Source organism: Pseudophryne corroboree, chromosome 1, assembly GCF_028390025.1.
Source record: "Pseudophryne corroboree isolate aPseCor3 chromosome 1, aPseCor3.hap2, whole genome shotgun sequence".
NCBI lineage: Eukaryota > Metazoa > Chordata > Amphibia > Anura > Myobatrachidae > Pseudophryne > Pseudophryne corroboree.
In genome coordinates this window covers 730,576,043-730,595,678 of record NC_086444.1, presented here as the reverse complement: position 1 = coordinate 730,595,678, position 19,636 = coordinate 730,576,043, and the positions used below count along the sequence as shown (strand labels likewise).

Genomic DNA, 19,636 nt, shown 5'->3' with positions numbered 1-19,636 from the left:
AAGCCCCCTCACCCATCCGCACACCCCCTCCCTGCATCAAACCCCCTCCACCCGTACCATCTACAGACACCCTCCCCCACACCGCAGCAACCCCCGCACCTGTCCCTTCCCCACCCGCGACCCCCCGCCCTTCCCCCACCCATAGCACCTCCGGACCCTACTCCCCCGCCCAACCCCACCCGCAGCACCTCCCAACTCCCTTCCCCATTCGCCCCTCCACCTGCAGCATCTACAGACACTCTCCCCCATCCACGGTCCCCCACACACCCGCTACATTCTCTACATCGGGCCTTGCAGCCGCTGTTCACGCCGTAGCAAGAGGCAACGCCCCCATCACCATCCGCTGCCCTTACATTGCGCAATATTTTACCTCTAACAACAGTAGGAATGCAGGTAATACTCCATATAATCATATATTCAACCACACAAAGACGTGCAGGGGTGAAGGGGGCGTAGCCCCCTACGACGGTGTGAAGAGCGCCCGTAGGGCGCGATGAAGCACCTAGTATATATACATCATTGCAGTGATGTGTACACATGGACGCACGCATTACAGCAACGATATGCCCTGCTATGCTGCATACGCTCGCACCCGTGGTTTTCCAGTACAAAGCAAATGGATTGAAGTGTATGCACGCCCCCCGATATCTCTCAAGCAGAATGCCCCAATGTGTAATCAACGGGGCAGAGCCTCATACGAACACACATGTATGCATATATATATATATTTATTATGACTAGCAGGTGCCGTCACTCACAATTCTTACTAAATTAACGATGGTTGCGATGGTGATCCAATGCTGCATCTTCGGACACAGCACTTGTATCTGAGATGCAGGCAGAATGGGTCTCTTTTCTTCAGACGCCTCTTGCAGGCATTAGCATATTTTCTCATATCAACTACGTATAAAGCTGCTGTGCAGAAGTGTCCATCTCTGAATCAGCCCTTAGCATATAAACCTGGTGCAAGTTTTATAGTTGTAATGCATGTTTGACATATCTTTGCTCCGGATGCATATATATATTTTCGGCATATTTTCAGCGACTTTTCTGGGATAATGATTTTTCCATTATGTGCACACTGGGCCTAAATTAGATGTGGTTGGAGGTTGCATCGTTGCTGCTCCCTGGAATCATCAGTGATGCACTAATTTGATAATGCATCGGAAGTATTTGATGTAAGTAGATGCCTCCTGCATGCATTTGGGATCCAGTGCTGTGGTCTAGGATGCAGCATCGAATCACCTGCGACACCATCATTGAACTGTGTGACCCATGGGGTCCTGCAAGCCAGCCACCACAGCTCCGACAAAGGGGCCAGAAAATCTTTTCTTCCAACAGAGATCCTGGCCTCAGCACTCCCTCAACACAAAGGCGACATGCCTCCATTTTGGAAAATGACTGCTGTTGCTGTCCCCTCCCCACTTCCAAACAGCTGCAGACTGTCAATCTACTGATGTCTGCAGCCGCAGTGCAACCAATAACGGGTGTAGTATGGTATGCCGGCAGCCAGGCTCCCGGCGACCAGCATACCGGCGCCAGAATCCCGACCGCCGGCATACCGACAGCATGGTGAGCGCAAATGAGCCCCTTGCGAGCACGGTGGTGCGCTACGCGCACTACACTATTTATTCTCCCTCCAGGGGGATCGTGGACCCCCAAGAGGGAGAAAAAGTGTTGCTATGCTGGCTGTCGGGATTCCGGCGCCGGTATACTGTGCGCCGGGATCACAACAGCCGGCAAACTGAAGACCACCCCCAATAATGCAGGACCTGTACTGCCCATGAGCAGTATGGGTGGTGCAGATGTATTAAGCCAGGGGAAGGGCTAAAGAAGAGATAAGTGCAAGGAGATAACTCACCAGCCAATCATCTCCTAACTGTCAATTTACATATTGGAGCTGATTGGCTGGTGCGTTATCATGCTTTATCACTTATTTATGCCTTCTACAGGCTTAATACATCTGCCTGTCAGTGTCATGTGGCTCATATCCTTAGGGATCTGAATTAGGTCCACAATGCCTTTGAGCTCTTTAAATATTTATAAATTGCTACTGTCTTTACCTATTTTGTCCCCTGCATTACTCCGCTCTTTACCTTGGGTAGCAGTGCTCCTATAAGTGACTGTAGGGGAAGGCCCACTATGATCCTGCCTGTATTTTACATGCTCTAACAGCAAATCTGTGGAAGGTCATGTTGGGATGTGTAGTTCCACAGCAGCCTACCCATGGTATAGATAATCGCAGAAAATGTAAAAACAAAATTCTTCTAAAACTTGATATATCACCACAATAACCTATTCTGCATTTGTACTTAAATCTTTATTAATGTTTAAAATAAAGCATATTTAAAATAATTTATTTACACACTTACAAATGCTGTAAACACAATTTTTGTTGACAATTATATATTAACATTTTATTTATGTACATATAATACAAATTATTGTACTTGACACTTGGTCGGTGGTTCTGCAGTGGCCACACAGTGGCAATTAGAGGAATGAATGAATAATAGTTACTTCTAGTCATTCATTTTGTAATATACAATATACATTATTCTCTAACCTGTGATAATATAAAAATTAAATTAATATAAAAAAACAACCTTCATGTAGAAACATAAACAAGTAGCACAAAAGTAAATCACATGATCATGTTAAATATTTACAAAGTGGATAAGCAAACATGGGCAAACTAATGACCGTGGTAGGTTTAAAGACTAATAAGGGGTCTATTTACTAAGCCTTAGATGGACATAAAGTGGATGGAGATAAGTACCAGCCAATCCGCTCCTACAGTAGCTGTCATTTTTCAAACCCAGCCTTTGACATGGTAGTTAGATGCTGATTGGCTGGTACTTTATATCCATGCACTTTATCTCCAGCTAAGGCTTAGTAAATAGTCCCCTAAATCAAATAGACTAACCTGTTTTGTTATGACAAATGCACAAAATATGTCTTTCTGTTGTACATCGGCAGATATATATAAATATATATATTTACATAGCCACCTGGTAAACATATGGGGCGCAATGTAATGAAGTCCAAGTTCAGTGGGTGTGCGGGATGCTGGCTGACCTTGGATGTTTTTTTAAAGGGGCAATCATTTGCCCCTTTAAAAAACCATCCCAGTTCGGCCAGCATCCCACACGGCCGCTGCACTCTGACTTCATTACATCTTGGTCATCATTTTTATTAAGGTGTGGCAGATTTTAAATTGCAGCCTTATATGAAAGGGAAATAATCACGCTAATTTAGGGGTCTATGTACTAAGCATTGGAGAGAAATAAAGTGGACGGATATAAAGTACCAGCCAATCAGCTCCCAACTGCCATGTGTTTGAAAAATTACAGCTAAGAGCTGATTGGCTGGTACTTTATCTCAATACACTTTATCTCTCTCCAAGGCTTGGTACATAGACCCCAAAATTAATTACAGTACCCATTACAGATTTGTTACCATGATCCACTAGTGCTTCTAAACAAATGTTCATTGAATTGAACATGCAGAACATACACAGATATTCCTGCATTTTCATAGGGCTTTTACTTCTTGTAGCGGTATCTGTGCTCCACTGATTTCCAAGTAATTATCTTATTATCTTCAGTGGCATCCGCAAGTACCCGCAACCATATCATCGTACTGCTTCAAAACAACATTTTCATCATCATCAAAATAAAGCAAGTTTATAGAGAAAAGTTTGTCAGGGACACAGCATGGACTGTAAACACCTTGTGTGAGTTTGAGAGCATTAATTATAGATTGCACTGTAGCATGGTTGGTGGGTCTCATGTTTTGTCCCAGGGGGAAAGGACATGACCCTTTACAGTGATAAGCATTATATCCTCTTGGGGAGATGATCCATCCAGACCAGCCAATCTCCTCGAAGTCTACATAAAGGGGATGTCTCTGGCAGGGCAGGTGTCCATCCTCCTGCAATGCTCTTGTCATCCTGGTCCTGTTTGGGGCTGGTGCATTAGGCTCATTGGGTATTGCCAACTGATGGCCACCTAGATATAAAGCCATATAAAAAAAACTGTTAGCAAGTTTAAATCAGTGTTTATTAAGAACATTTGTGCATTATAAGTAATAATCATTAGGAACATCTGTGTATTATAAGTATTAATGCACTTCCTTCAGAATTACTTGCCAACTTATGAATTAAATTGGGAGTAGATTATAATTATACTCAAACTAAAACTGGCTATATACTAGATCAACTTTCATCCAACCATCCAGCTAGTTGGTTGGTTGGAATGAACATCTGGTAATGTAAGGGAGTAAATGACAATCAGCAATTTGCTCCCAATCCCCAGAAAGTAGACAAAAACTGTCAAATCAAATAGATTTAACCACCTTGTCTGAAAAAAAAATTTTTTGTCTGTTTTCTGCCATTTGGGAGCAAATTGCTGATTGTCATTTGCTTCCATACATAACCAGATTTTCATTCCAGCCAAATTACTACTTTTTATTGTATATGATTTAGTAAGAATAAGAAATACTAATTTACTGTTCTCCGTTTTAGCATATTCTTACGCATACAGATATGACAGAAGATTAGCGAGGAATGTAGCTTTAGTGACAAAATACATTTGTGTACTCTCTTACCTGGCTGGTTTCCCAGTGACACAACTCCCCTTCTACCATCATCAGTGAAGAGAACAAGCATGGGGTGTTTGCTTTCATGATGGTCTTTTCCAGAGGCAAATCTGATAATATTGGTGTCAGCGTGCCCTCCTGCTAGATTTCTCACCGTTACAAGAATGCCATGATTGTGGCTTTCATCGTTCCAAGCACGGACCTATCAGATAAAGATACCAACAATGTTGATTGCACTATTACATTTACATTCCTAACCAAAGCAATGACATCATTCTATAAGAGGTGAAGCTGTTAAATGACCTTTAAGAAAATGATAATTTATGTTAGTGGTGCATGTACCCATGGTATGTAATTAGAGATTGGTAGTGTGATTTTATATTGAGTTTTATAGTGACAAAGGCAACATAATTAAGCAGAAAGGGTCCAAACTGCAAATGACCCAATTAATTAAACATTTTATAAGGAGAAACTACATGTAAATAAAAAGAAAATGGACAAAAAGTGTGACTCACCGCTTGAGTAATGGAGAACACTTCCCAGCCTGAAGAATGGATAGGGACAAGTTTTGAAGACAGCAGCTTTCTTCCTTGTGGCAACTGCATTTTATGTTTGTCCATAACTAAATACACACTTATCTGTGAAACAAAGAATACTAATTCATTAGAAAAGTAATTTATCTCCAAACAAACACATGATTAGCATCTGAAGACATAAATGAGGGTATTCAATTGTTAGCGCCAGCAGCTGTCTCTCCAACGCACCCAACGGAGCGATTCAGTTGTTGCTCCTGTCGGGCGCAACCAGCTAACTACGCCGTCATTTTAGCCTGCACCTCCTGGGGGTGGCAAACTGTAATGTGCGAAAAGGTGACCTGTTTGGATGCCCACATGGCACTTTTTGCGATCGCGCCCATTAGTTTAGTTGGATTTAAATGCTTTACAAGGCTAAGCCTGACACTAATGGGTGCGATAACCTGCATCAATTGAATTTCGCCTATGTGATCTCCCGTCACTTTAGAGGGGACCAGGCTGCGATAACAACTGAATTTCCCCCCCCCCCCACCCCCCAAAGTAATCTATTGAAGCCAAATTTTACAGCTTGCTAGTACAGTGTATAATACTATGTTATTATGTCACAAGTTGTGTGCACTTGTTAAATGAATGCAGCCGCTAAAATTAAGTAACAAAATATAAAAATAACATAAAAATAAATATCTATCATAGCAACTGCAAAAAATGTTATACATTTTAGCTGTCACATTTTTTAAGGGTCACCTAATAAGTCTGTAAATGTACTATGTAATGGGTAAAATAGTAAGTAGTTAATAAATAATAAAGAAAAAAATAACACTACAAATGTTCAATGACCATGCCTCACCTGGCAGTAGTGATGTCTTGTGAAGTAAGCGTGCTCTGTAGGTCTGGGTTTCAGTTTGAAAAGGTGCAGCTCAGCTGTTAGTATCTTCTCGCTCTTAGTCACAGTTGAAAGGTTGAACAGAAAATACATCTGGTCACTGTGAACTGAGGATGTATTTGGTAATTAGCAACAAATTTAAATATATATTTATATATTATATTGCTGACAGTGCTAATTTTCTGAGGGCCATCCCTCTTGTATTTAGATAAATTTGATACATTTTTGACATCCCATGTTTTTATGCATATAATTAACATTTAAAACATATGAAGTCAAATTATAATAATATCATAGTAAGAGGAACAGTCAGTTGATATAAAATGATTTTGTAAATGATAAATAAGATAAAAGCACAATGAATTATAATTTGAACCAAAACAGTCCTTACCTTTGTCAAAGAAACTTCTAACTGTGTTCCCCTCCAAAAGATCTGGGTCCTTGGTGACCCCATTTGCATCAGCTACAGTGTTATATAGGTCAATCATGTATTGGGGTGGCTGTTTGGCATGATGCAGAGAATGCGGCGGGCCATCAATGCCAAAAACTTCTAAAAGCCTTTTGAGGGCCTCAGATCTTACTTGCTCAGGGTTTTCGGCAGGCACAGCAATGTCCTCTGTGTTTTCAGTAGGCCTTGAAGTGCATGCTTGGAAAAAAATAATGATGCATAGAAAACCCAGCATCTTTGTGTGGACCATTTCTCCAGGTTGAAACTCTCTCAGATTCCTTGTGGCTGAATGGTCCACTGTGTGCCCAGTGCCACAATTTATAACAATGCTACAAGACAGCTGCCCCTTAAGCTCTAAAACAAGATAGAATTAAGTCAAGTATGCAAAACAGCAATCAGTAAATGTAAAGAAATCTAATTGCAGTGCTAACAAGGTGTGAAACAAGACTAGCAATGCTGTGTTAGCAATTATCCTACAGTACACAATTTATGTGAAACTGGAAGCTGTTGTCCTGTGTACATACCCTATTTTAAAGGAAAACCACTAGTCTTGTATTGGGAGGACAAGCAAGGATTTAAACACCTGGAGAGGATTGGTTTGTTTATCATTTTTTCTGGACTAAATGTGAAATTTTTCCATTGTAACAGGCTGAATGAAGAAAGTTTGCTCACAGCGGGGGTCTAACTTCCTTCTAATGAATTTATTAATGGGGACAAACAGAAGAACATTGACTTGCATGAATTAAACCCTGTTAAGCAAATAACTGGTACACCTAAGGTGGCCCAAGTCTTACGTAAAGGAGATATCCTACAAATTAGTTACAGTACTGTGCCATTTAAAATACATACTAAAATCTGTTAATTTTAGCTGCAATCATTAATTAGAAAGGTGTGAAAAGACAAAGGTGTGAATATTTCCAATGAGGAAATATGATGCCTCTATAGCAAACCTTTTGTGCTATTTACATTAATAGATGTGATGTTTTACACCTAACATATAGCTACAGGCTACATATTCTGATGGGTCTCTGTAATGATGATTGTTTCTTAGTAAAGCACATTTTAGATGGCTACAGTAAGTAAGCACTGACTACTAATAGTAGTAAAACAAGTTTAAGGCGTGAATGCATTTCTATGTTGATGAGATGGATTAATGGTTTTAGAGGATTTTAGTTGAAGAAAAAAAATACCAGGTGGGTTTGTTTTCAGTTTTATATGCTACTAAATTCTTGAAAACTTTTTTTTCTGGTTATATTTTCTTGTATATAAGTATTTGTGTATTGGAAAGTGGGGCTTTTCATTGATATTCAAGATGACTTGGGCAGAGTATTAAAACAGATTTGGTGGCACATAGAAAAACATGACTGCAACTGTTAGTTCCTGTCTGCTATACTCATTTTTCACATCTACATTCTTTACAGTTAATGTGTATTTCGCTTTATCTTTAACAACATGTTTTAAATGAACTCTTGAAATGCAAATAAAAGTATTAATCATTTATTTTATATATTTGGATCGATTGTACCTGATACACAAATGGCCGATTTAATCTCATCCCATTTCTGCACCTGGTTGATCTTGCAAGTGGAACTCACACTCTGTACAGTGTATTATTTCTCTTTCCTATGTGTCTGATCTCTTCTCAAGGTTAGATGTATGTCCAACTTTTTACATGTTGTGGATGATTAATCTGAGAGCTTTTTGATATTCATATTTGGTATGGTAAGCTTTATTTTATTTTTTTAAATGATCTAGATGTAGACTTTAGCAGGGGTATATCACATATGTAGTCCAGGTTCATCCATTTAAACTAATTTATATGTCCCTTATGGTCATTTGATATGTGCTAGTTGCATGTTTCCTTTAACTGATTGTTTGGTTCTTTCATTCTTTCATCAATTTATTTGAGAAAATTCCATAATGTTCTGACTGATTGTGAAGCAGATATATGGTAAATTACATTTCTCACTTATGATTATTAATATACATAGTAAACATGTAATGTAAAGTAATAACATTTAATAAAAGAGAGCACCTTGCAGGTTTTCAGTTGTAGCTGATCACATGTGCATTAATTGCACTTTATTGAATAACCGATTCTATTACTTTTGTGTTCTGCAAAGGACCTATGAAATGTTAGAAGTACTGTAGGGACCGTGCTACCTGGTGTGTCTGTAGTTACTTCATTAAGGGCCGATGTGTGTGTGTGGGGGGGATGGGGGGGATGGGGTGTGTATATATATGGGGTGTGTATATATGCGCAATACTGATGTTTGTGGATTTGACATTGCGCGCATGTCAACTTAGATTACCGATGGCAGTCGCAGTGAGGACTTGGACACAGGGTGATTGACATACAGGTAGCATTTGTTGGCGGTAACGTGGGGTGGTGAGTCAAACACAAGCGTGTCTAACCCTTATTTGCTCAGATGACTGATGTGTACACAGATGCACCATTGGTCACACTAAGTGGTAGATCTGGTGAGTACAGATGGTGTAATGGTTAGCATTACTGCCTCACAGGACGGAGGTCCTGAGTTTGATTCCCACCATGGCCCTAACTGTGTGGAGTTTGTATATTCTCCCTGTGCTTCAGTGGGTTTCCTCCCACAATACAAAAATACACTGGTAGGTTAAATGGTATGCAATTAAAATTCCGCCCGTCGGAATCCTGTGATCGCAATACCAATGCCGTAATCCCGACGGGTATAATCCTGCCGCCGGAATACCAGTGAGGTAGGTGATTCTCCCTCTACACGACACCCATAGAGGTAGAATAGATCCTGTGGTGAGTGAAGCGAGCCACCGTGCCCACAGTGTGGCGAGAGCAGTGATCCCGCAAGGGCCTTTGATGCGCTCGCCCCGCTGCCAGCATCCTGGCGGCTGGGATGCCGCTGTTGGTATAGTAACAGCCGGCATCCCATACGCCGGGATCCCATACCGATCCCGGTTAAATTTACTATGGTGTGTGAGTGCTAATGGGCAGACTAGATGAGCCAATTGGTTCTTATCTGCCGTCAAATTCTATGTTTCTATTTGAGAAGCTGACTTGGGTGTCTCAGTACAAATCTCTGCGGATTCCATATTTGCATATTATCACAAATCTGCTGTATACTGAATTGCAATCATGATGGGATTTGTGGCCACCTCTGAATCAGACACTAAGTGCTAATTTTGTAACTTGCATAACTCAGGTTCTGTAAATCATACTAATTCTAATAAGGTAATTATTGCAAAGAAGCATAACTATGCCTTAGCCTGAATAGAAAATATATGTGTTACTTTAAGAGAAAGTGAACCCTTTATTTACATAGACGATATAAGAAGTTCTGCAGTTATGCCGCAATAAATAAATAAAAATATTTCCGTATATTGCAGCAATAAGAAATGATTTATTGTGGCGTTTTCCCAAAAGACTTTTGCCAGGACATGGACTCTGAAAAGGGACGGCTAAGCCCTTTACTGAGGTGATAACTTTACTCCCAGGTTTGGCCCAGCTGAGCTAATTTGTATGCCATTGGGCTACGCATGTGCACCAAGTATTTAATGGAGATGAACAATCCCTTTCCAAAAATATTTGCCATAATATAGCCCATAGCCCAGTGTTGACAAACTCAGTTTTCAAGACACTGTATTTTTTAGTATAATAGATAGGCCCCTAAATATAAATTTTTTCAGATAACATGGTTCAATGTTCACCTGTTGGTTAAGGTAACACTTATTATGGGTGGCATATTGCACCATTGTAAATCAGGGGCAACCACAGCATTCTTAGTTGCTTTTCTGTATATTAGCAATATACATATACATAATGCATACATACTCTTATGGGCCCTACACACTTAAAGATTTCACTGAAAGATATGAACGATCTCGTTTCATACCACCCCACATCTGTGTCTGCGCCCCCTCCCCTCCCCCCCACCCCACCCAGGCTGGGCAGACACAGACTTCATGGCCCCAGATGAGCAGTTCGGCCGGTCATTCTGAGTAAGCTGATGGTCGTGGTGGTGATCCGATGCTGCATCTTCAGATGCAGCACTTGGATCACAGATAATAAAGTGTCTTTTTCCTACAGATGCTTCCTGCACTATAAGCATTTTTACACATTGCTGTTGTGTACAAAGATGCAGCAGCGATATGTACTGCGTCTATCTCTGAGTTGGGTCCCTGGCCGATAACACCTCGGCTTCAGGAAGCTGTCCTCTTTTCCAGATGACCAGGTGATAAGCCATTGTCCAAAAAGGGTGCATTTAAGCCCCAAAGTCAGAGAAATTTTAACACATGACCCGAAACCACCCTGGAAATATGGTGCCATGTTTCTGGTGATTTCTTTGCAAATATAGTGTTGGTGCTATATTTCTGAAGAAATCACTGGAAGCTTGGTATGGGTGGCTGCTGGACAAGACAGTGCAGTGATTACCCCACTGACTTAAGGCCCATGTGCATTGCAACCCCTTCCCATTATAAAACACCACTGTAAAAATCTACACCTAGATCTTAGCCAAAGTCATTTATGTTGTATTTGTAATGTACTAGGAGGAACTGACAATGACATATTGATTCTTTTGCATACGTAAAATTAAACCTTTTAAGTGCCTAATTTCTATGTCAATTACCATAGGTGCTAGTTTTTCCATTTAATAATATGGGTGTATGGGTACTGGGTACATACTGTATAATGTAATATATAATGATGTTGGGTGTAAAGAGAGCACAATTATGTGTCTAGGGTATATGATCATGATCAGTATTCAAGCAGCTCTTTTTTCAGCTTCAGGACAGTAGGTTAAAGCATATCTGTGATTTCTGGTACAGGTTGGGTATCCCATATCCAAATATTCCAAAATACGGAATATTCCGAAATACGGAATTTTTTGAGTGAGACTGAGACAGTGAAACCTTTGTTTTCTGATGGCTCAATGTACACAAACTTTGTTTAATGCACAAAGTTATTAAAAGTATTGTATTAAATTATATTCAGGCTCTGTGTATAAGGTGTATATGAAACATAAATGAATTGTGTGAATGTACACACACTTTGTTTAATGCACAAAGTTATTATAAATATTGGCTAAAATTACCTTCAGGCTGTGTGTATAAGGTGTACATGAAACATATAGATAATATAACAAAATACAGCGCTATAAACAAGATGCTACAATAAAATGAATTCAATGACTAAAAAGTGTTAAAAAACTGAGCAATAATTGAGAAAAGAATGATCTTAATATCTCACTCAGTCAATTGAAGACCAATTGGACATGAAATACACTCCTTAGGCAGCAATGGAGTCCATTTAATATTTAGGACATGAAGTCTATGGCCAAAAACAGGACTGATGTGATAATTTCGCCCAACCTGTGTTCCAATGCAGGGATCCGAACTTGTGGTCCTTATTGATAAAATGGATTCTGGTTCACAGTCTGTGGAGATGACACTGTAAAGACCTGCACGCTGTGTTCCAATTAGGAGAATCCTGATAGATGGTAGCTTGCGGGACCATAAAAGATGAAGGATCCTGGTTCACTTTCAGCAGCGGATGGGTCGTCCTGAATTTGAGTCCTGCAGTATGGATGCCTTTGGAGTAGTCCAGTGGTCTAGAGCACAGTTCCCTGACACGTTTCGCTGCTATCTGCAGCTTTATCAAAGACCCTTTGAACTGTGAACCAGAATCCATTTTATCAATAAGGACCACAAGTTTGGATCCCTGCATTGGAACACAGGTTGGGCGAAATTATCACATCAGTCCTGTTTTTGGCCATAGACTTCATGTCCTAAATAATAAATGGACTCCATTGCTGCTTAAGGAGTGTATTTCATGTCCAATTGGTCTTCAATTGACTGAGTGAGATATTAATGTCATTCTTTTCTCAATTATTGCTCAGTTTTTTTAACACTTTTTAGTCATTAAATTCATTTTATTGTAGCATCTTGTTTATAGCGCTGTATTTTGTTATATTATCTATTTGTTTCCATTAAGGGGATTGACCCTCTCCTTTTTACAGCAGCTAGAGATACCATTCATTTTCAGCGCCTGCTAATTATATACTTGTTATATAATATCCAATCGCTTCTGTACATGAAACATAAATGCATTCTGTGCTTAGACTTAGGTCCCATCCCCACGATCAGTGCCGTAACTACGTGTGTGCCTGGCACACAGCGCAGTTGCCCTGGGGGCGCAACGGCCAGCAGCTTGTTATGAGTCAAATTGACTCATTACAAGCCGCCTCTGCTTTGTGCGCCGCGCTGAAGCCGGAGGCAGGGTAGGAGAGCAGCAGTGCTGGAGGCAGGGGAGGAGGAGGAGGGAGGGGGACTGGAGCCGCAGCAGCGCTATGTAATTGGTAGAGGCACCGCTGCAGCAGTCCCCTCTCCTTCCGCATTGGCTGCCCGGCACTGCTGTGAATGCTGGGATGCGCTTCCCTCATCCCAGCATTCACAGCGGCGGCCAGCCAATGCGGAAGGAGAAGGGACTGCTGCAGCGGCGCCTCTACCAATTACATAGCTCTGCTGCGGCTCCAGTTCCCCTCCCTCCTCCTCCTCCTTCCCCCTTACGGCTGCCCGGGATCTGCCAGCACGAGGAGCCTGACTTCCAGCGGGAAGAGATGATAAGTATCTATCTGTCTATCTGTCTGTCTGTCTCTCTCTCTCTCTCTCTCTCTCTCTCTAGCTCTCTATCTATTCTGTCTGCCGCAATATGTAAAAAGGGGGACTGGCTGCCGAAATGTGTAAAAAGGGGGACGTTGTCTGCCGTAATGTATAAAAAGGGGGACGCTGTCTGCCGTAACGTGTAAAAAGGGGGACGCTGTCTGCCGTAATGTGTAAAAAGGGCTCTACCTGGTGTAGTGGCGTTACTGTGCAGCGTAATTTGAATAATGGAGACTACTGTGCACCGTAGTATGAATTGGTATTATTTTGTGGCCACGCCCCTATATATTTTTCACGCGCCTACGGCGCACGCAGCCCCTGTCTTGCATAGGGGGGGCACCAACGCCATTTCTTGCACACAGCGCTGAAATGTCTAGTTACGGCACTGCCCACAATATTTCATTATGGTATGCAATTATTCCGAAATACGTAAAAATCTGATATCCAAAATACTTCTGGTCCCAAGCATTTTGGAAAAGGGATACTCAACCTGTACTAAGATTCCTTCCCTGTATGATTACAGAAACTGTAACCACAATCCCTGAGACTTGCAGCACTACCAGCATATTCACTTATATAGTATATAATACAAACAGCTACGGTCTGTGTACTAAGCCATTAAGGGGTACATTTACTAAGCAGTGATAAGAGCGGAGAAGTGAGCCAGTGGAGAAATTTCCCCATCAACCAATCAGCAGCTCTGTATCATTTTATAGTATGCACATTATAGATGTTACTTCAGTGCTGATTGGTTGCCATGGGCACTTCTCCACTGGCTCACTTCTCCGCTCTTATCACTGCTTAGTAAATGTACCCCTTAGTGTTATACATTTCCATGGTTTCCTTCAAATTTGCATTCACTCTGTTGCCCTCCACCACAGGGGAATGAATGTCTTATCATAATGATGTGGCATGTGTTCCGTCTCCTCTGCCGTGTCTCAAATCATCTTACAGCATCAGAGGTAGTCAGCTGTGTTGTGGGTACAAAACAATAACATTTTACACTGCAGTGCCTTAACTGCTAATTTATTCATATTATTATTATTATTATCATCCTTTATTTATATGGCGTCACAAGGGTTCCGCAGCGCCTAATTACAGAGTACATATGCACATTGTCAAAATAGGAAAACACTGACTTACAGTTGAAGACAATATAGGACAAGAACATGGTAACTAAGCATAACTACACCAGAAGACAACAGAGATAAGTATCAAGGTGGCCAAAAAACTGCGGGATGTGGGCAGTTGAGGATTATTAAATAAGAAAAGGATAAGCACATGAGGGAAGAGGGCCCTGCTCTTAACAGCTTACATTCTAAAGGGGAGGAGCAGACAGACAGGGGTGACACAGATGGGGTAGACCGAGCATGGGACCGGGGGGTTAGGATGAGATTTGGCTGGGTTTGGTAAAGAAGTGGGTCTTAAGAGCCCGTTTGACGTTCTGTAGACTAGAGAGGTGGAGAATCTGAGGGGGAGAGGTAAAGAATTCCAGAGAAAGGGAGCAGCACGTGAAAAATCTTGGAGATAGGAGTGGGAGGAAGTAATCAGAAGACAGGATAGTCGGCGTGCATTAGCAGATCGCTAAGGCAGTAGTTCTCAAACTGTGTGACATGGCATCCTGGGGTTACTCAGGACACTGGCAGGGGTGCCTCAGGTTGGTGGTCCAGGACTAATTTAAATTATTTATGGTCAATGTAATAAGCAAAACCAGTGCTGGTGACTGTCAGTCATAACATATGTGGACAAACATAAGCAAATCTTGTCCCTCACCACATAACTGAACCTAAGGATGACATATAAACACAATTTACTACATTTAATATTTCTTTCTAAATTTCTCAATAAGAAACATTTGGCCTAGGGTTGCCGTCAAACAAATTCTGTTACTCCAGGGTGTCGTGACTCAAAAAAGTTTGGGAATCACTGTGCTAAGGTATTTAAGTATTGGCTGTAAAATGGAGAACAGTGCCATCCAGTGGCCAACTCTTCTATTAAAATACTTTATGCCAGTTTTATACCATTATTAATAATAATAATAATAATAATAATAGAAAAACACTTTTGAGTCTGAAGTACAGTTGAATGCACTTGGGGCCTAATTCAGAGTTGATTGCAGCAGCAAATTTGTTAACAGTTGGGAAAAACCATGTGCACTGCAGGGGGGCAGATATAACATGTGCAGAGAGAGTTAGATTTGGGTGGGGTGTGTTGAAACTGAAATCTAAATTGCAGTGTAAAAATACAGCAGCCAGTATTTACCCTGCAGAGAAACAAAATAACCCACACAAATTAACTCTGCAAATGTTATATCTGCCCCACCTGCACTGCACAGGGTTTTGCCCAACTGCTACCAAAGTTGCTGCTGCAATCAACTCTGAATTACCCCCATGGTTGTGACTAACAAACTGCCAGATGTACAAAAGGCAAAGCTCCAGAAAACCACCAACCAGATGTGACATTTTCGTGTTCAAAATACAAATCTTTAGATTTAATAAGCTGCAATTTTACAGAGAACAGTCACAATAGAGGCTCCTCTGCCCATTAAGATGGCTCGAACTTTAAGTTTAGCTTGTGGGATTAACTATATTGTCTCGCCATATTTTGCTTTATGGTATTTAGTTTTACTTTATACCCAAACTTGAAATGGACTCAAAAAGTATGTCCCTGAATTTTATGATATTGATGATGATAATTATGCTAAGTTAAATAAAATTACAAGTTGCAGAAAAAAAACCTCTTAGTTAATTCAGGGACAATATGCAGAATAGATGTTTATTCCTTTATAAAGTGCACACCAAAATATTGTATTTCCACACATATAGGGAGCAATATTAATCTTGAGATGCCTACAGCTCTGCAATAGCAGTATATGTGTCTAGTTTATTATAAGCAGAGGCGTCACTGGGTGTGGTGACAACCAGTGCGCACCCCTGATCTCCTGCCGCGATCGCGGCAAAAAAGGGGTGTGGTATTACACGTAGGGGGCGTGCCTTCGTGGGCATCCCGGAATCGTCACTCCGGGGGCGTGCCCAGCATCTCTGGAGATGCTGGGCTTCCCCCAGAGACAGTCTCTGTGCGCTGTCAGCTCCTCTTCTATGACAGGAGCCGGGTGCTGTAGGAGACTTTCTCACTGCAGCACCTGGCTCCTGACACTGCGTAGGAGCTGACATTTGGTGTCAACCCCTCCAGGTGTCACACCTGGGTGTGGGCCGCACCCCCCTCACCCGCCTTGTGATGCCGCTGATTATAAATTAAAATTATCAATCTGTATTTGCTCCTCTTAGCAGGCATAAACTGTATGAGCATAACTGCTGGTCTGCTTGTGGTGAGGTCAATGGCTGGTGAGGCACTACAGCCATAATGTCCGCCGAATCCTGATGATGACACCTACCGCCGCCGAGCCAATGTCCGCTGCCACCGCCAATGGCTTACAAACTCGGCCACCATCAACTGACCCAGCCCTCCGCCACTAATTTGCATCTCAGTCCGATGCCGCCAATGCCCGCTGCCTGCCTGCTCATCATAAAAAAATAAAAATTAGTGTTTGGGACTGGGAAGGGAGTGGGAGGAGGACATGAATGCAATTTTGTTGTCCAGGGCTTCCATTAACTTGATGGAAAAGGGTCTGAATAGGTTAAAAAATGTAAAAAAAAATGTGTGAGGTCCCTCTTCCTAAGTATAACCAGCCTCGGGCTCTTTGAGCCAGTCCTGGTTGTTTAAATACTGGGGAAAAATTGGACAGGGGTTCCCCGTATTTAGACAACCAGCACCGGGCTCTTAGTCCGGTCCTGCTTCCAAAAATACAGGGGACAAAAGATGTAGTGGTCCCCCGTATTTTTAAAACCAGCACTGGGCTCCACTAGCCAGGGACATAATGCCACACATTTATGTAGGTCCCTGCGGCCATGGAATTACCCCCCCAACTAGTCACCCCTGGCCGGGGTTCCCTGGAGGAGCGGGGACCCCTTAAATCAAAGGGTCCCACCCCTCCAGGCACCCAAGGGCCAGGGGTCAAGCCCGAGGCTGTCCCCAGCACCCCTGTGTGGTGGGTGCCGGGCTGATAGCCATAAGTGTGTTAAAAAAAAATATTTTTTGTTGTGGAACTACAAGGCCCAGCAAGTATCCCCTGCTTGCTGGTACTTGGAGAACCTCATGTACCAGCATGCGGGGAAATAACTGGTCCGCTGGTACCTGTAGTTCTACAACAACAAAAAATACCCAAATAAAAACACAACACACACACACCGTGAAAGTAAAATTTTATTATAACACACACACTCACATACTTACCTACCGAGAGAGAGAGAGAGAGAGACCTGCTGCTGCGTGTGGACGAAGCCGGAGGAGCACAGGGGAGAGCTGCCTGGTGCCGGTCAGCGGGAGGGGAGGACGGAGTCGGTGGAGATGGACAGGGGAGAGCCGTACAGAGGAGAGGTGCCTGTGAGCGGGAGGGGGGGCGGAGCCGACGGAGGAGGACAGGGGAGAGCAGCACGCACTGCACAGCCACCGCTGCACCCATCCCAACGTCCGCCTCGCGACGCGTTTGGGTGATTGGACAGTGGATCCAGTGCTGGATCCGCTGTCCAATCACAGGTGCCTCGCTGACATGGGGGTGGTGTCCCTGTCAGCAAGACACTTTTTTCAGTGCCGCTTTCTCCATGTTTTTCAATGGGCTTTTACAGCCCTGTGCTAGGCTCCGCCCCCGCACTGTCCCCGTTCCTATTATGTATGAGAGGCACTGCTATCAGTGCCTCCCAAAGTCATTTAACACAAAAAAAAAACTAATTGCATTACATCAAGAAGATACTTATGACACAGAATATGTGTCATAAGTATCTTCTTTGTATTATTTTACTAATTAATCACAGGGGAGGCACTGCCTCCCCTGCCTCCGCTGACTCCACGTCCCTGGCATAAGCCACTATTATGTGAACATTCCCTTACTGCACAATGCCTACACGAAAATGCCCATTTCACTTCTGCGCTCTTAAGCTTTGTTACATGCATGAAAATGGATCTCCAATCTCGCATGCGCATGCTTTCCCTTTTGGAGCATGTGCAGAGCAAAATCACTCAAGATACGGTACACAAATTGGTGTAGTATTCACTCTGCATCTGTTTTCATATAAAAGTATATGTGTGTGTATGTGTATATGTGTGTATATATATAAATATATATATATATATATATATATATATATAGTGGGGGGATATGGGTACTGGCGACTAGTGTTGTTTAAAACATGATCATTAAAAGTTAGAATTTATGAGCCAAAAAATATATAAGATTAACAAACAAGTTTTTTAATAATATATAAAAGTGGAATAAAACATAAAAAATTCACAAGCACTGGTAAAAGCATAAAAGTCTTTGTAAAAGGTAAGGAATTCTGACTTAACTTTTAAGATAGGCAAGGGGGGTCACTGCAGGGAACCCAACGCGTTTCGTCACACCAGACTTCAAAGAAGAAGTCTGGTGTGACGAAACGCGTTGGATTCCCTGCAGTGACCCCCCTTGCCTATCTTAAAAGTTAAGTCAGAATTCCTTACCTTTTACAAAGACTTTTATGCTTTTACCAGTGCTTGTGAATTTTTTATGTTTTATTCCACTTTTATATATTATTAAAAAACTTGTTTGTTAATCTTATATATTTTTTGGCTCATAAATTCTAACTTTTAATGATCATGTTTTAAACAACACTAGTCGCCGGTACCCATATCCCCCCACTCTATACTTTTTTTTAGCAGTACTGTACCAGTACTGCACTCTTAAGGGTTGGCAGACACCTACAGTTAGGTTACGTGTGTGTTTTTAGTTTTTTAAATATTTAAGTAATTTTTAATTCCACTTCACTTACTGAGATTGGACCCCACAAGTGGCGCTGTATCATTTTCTGCTACACACACACACACATATATATATATATATCATGAGGAACAAGTCTCAGGTATGACTTAATTCTGCACAATGGCCATGATGTGCTTTCTGGAACAGATAACCCCATAAAGATGCACATGAAAATCGTCAATGTTACGCTTACGAATTATACAGTACTCTATGCTGCTGAACATCACAAACCGACATTGCACAGAATTGAATCGCTCCCCTAAAATATAGTAAGTTGATATAAAAGGTGACATGAAGTATACAGTGTTCCAAAACATGCATTAGACATGTGGCAAGTAAGCATTTATTTCAACAATAACTAAGACAACCTGACAATCACTAAATTGATTACACATGTGCACAATTTGCATACTGTGCTGCCCCATAATTTGATAACAGATTGCAACTAATATGTGATCAGATTGATAGCAATAATTGCTTAAACTGGCAAAGTTCCTCTGTTTGCTTTAAAATGCTATTATCTTGGAATGATTGACCAATGACTGCAATGTATGGATTTAATTAAATTACAAGCATTTTATGTCATGTGATCCATTTTCATAAAAATTTGCTTTTTTTTTATGTGCGTGCCAACCTGTGTTGGTGAAAAGGATAGTGAAATCTTTATTTTA

The 19,636-nt window shown here is 41.6% G+C and overlaps 1 protein-coding gene across 1 annotated transcript; it reads right to left on the bottom strand.

Moving 5' to 3' along the window:
* Window positions 1–3,400: 3,400 nt before the first annotated feature.
* Window positions 3,401–7,397, bottom strand: LOC134939895 (bone morphogenetic protein 2-like). Its single transcript, XM_063932138.1, has 5 exons — window positions 6,407–7,397; window positions 5,980–6,122; window positions 5,115–5,237; window positions 4,609–4,801; window positions 3,401–4,010 (listed from the first exon to the last, which is right to left on the bottom strand). The coding sequence occupies exons 1-5, from the start codon at window positions 6,711–6,713 to the stop codon at window positions 3,604–3,606; spliced, it is 1,173 nt and encodes a 390-aa protein (XP_063788208.1). The 5' UTR covers window positions 6,714–7,397; the 3' UTR covers window positions 3,401–3,603.
* Window positions 7,398–19,636: the final 12,239 nt, after the last annotated feature.

Coding starts and splice junctions, on each gene's coding strand:
- LOC134939895 (XM_063932138.1), bottom strand. CDS start 6,713: ATGGTCCACACAAAGATGCTGGGTTTTCTATGCATCATTATTTTTTTC. Junction 5,238..5,979: donor CAAGACATCACTACTGCCAG/GTGAGGCATGGT, acceptor TTTGTTTCACAG/ATAAGTGTGTATTTAGTTAT. Junction 4,802..5,114: donor TGTTCTCCATTACTCAAGCG/GTGAGTCACACT, acceptor TTTATCTGATAG/GTCCGTGCTTGGAACGATGA.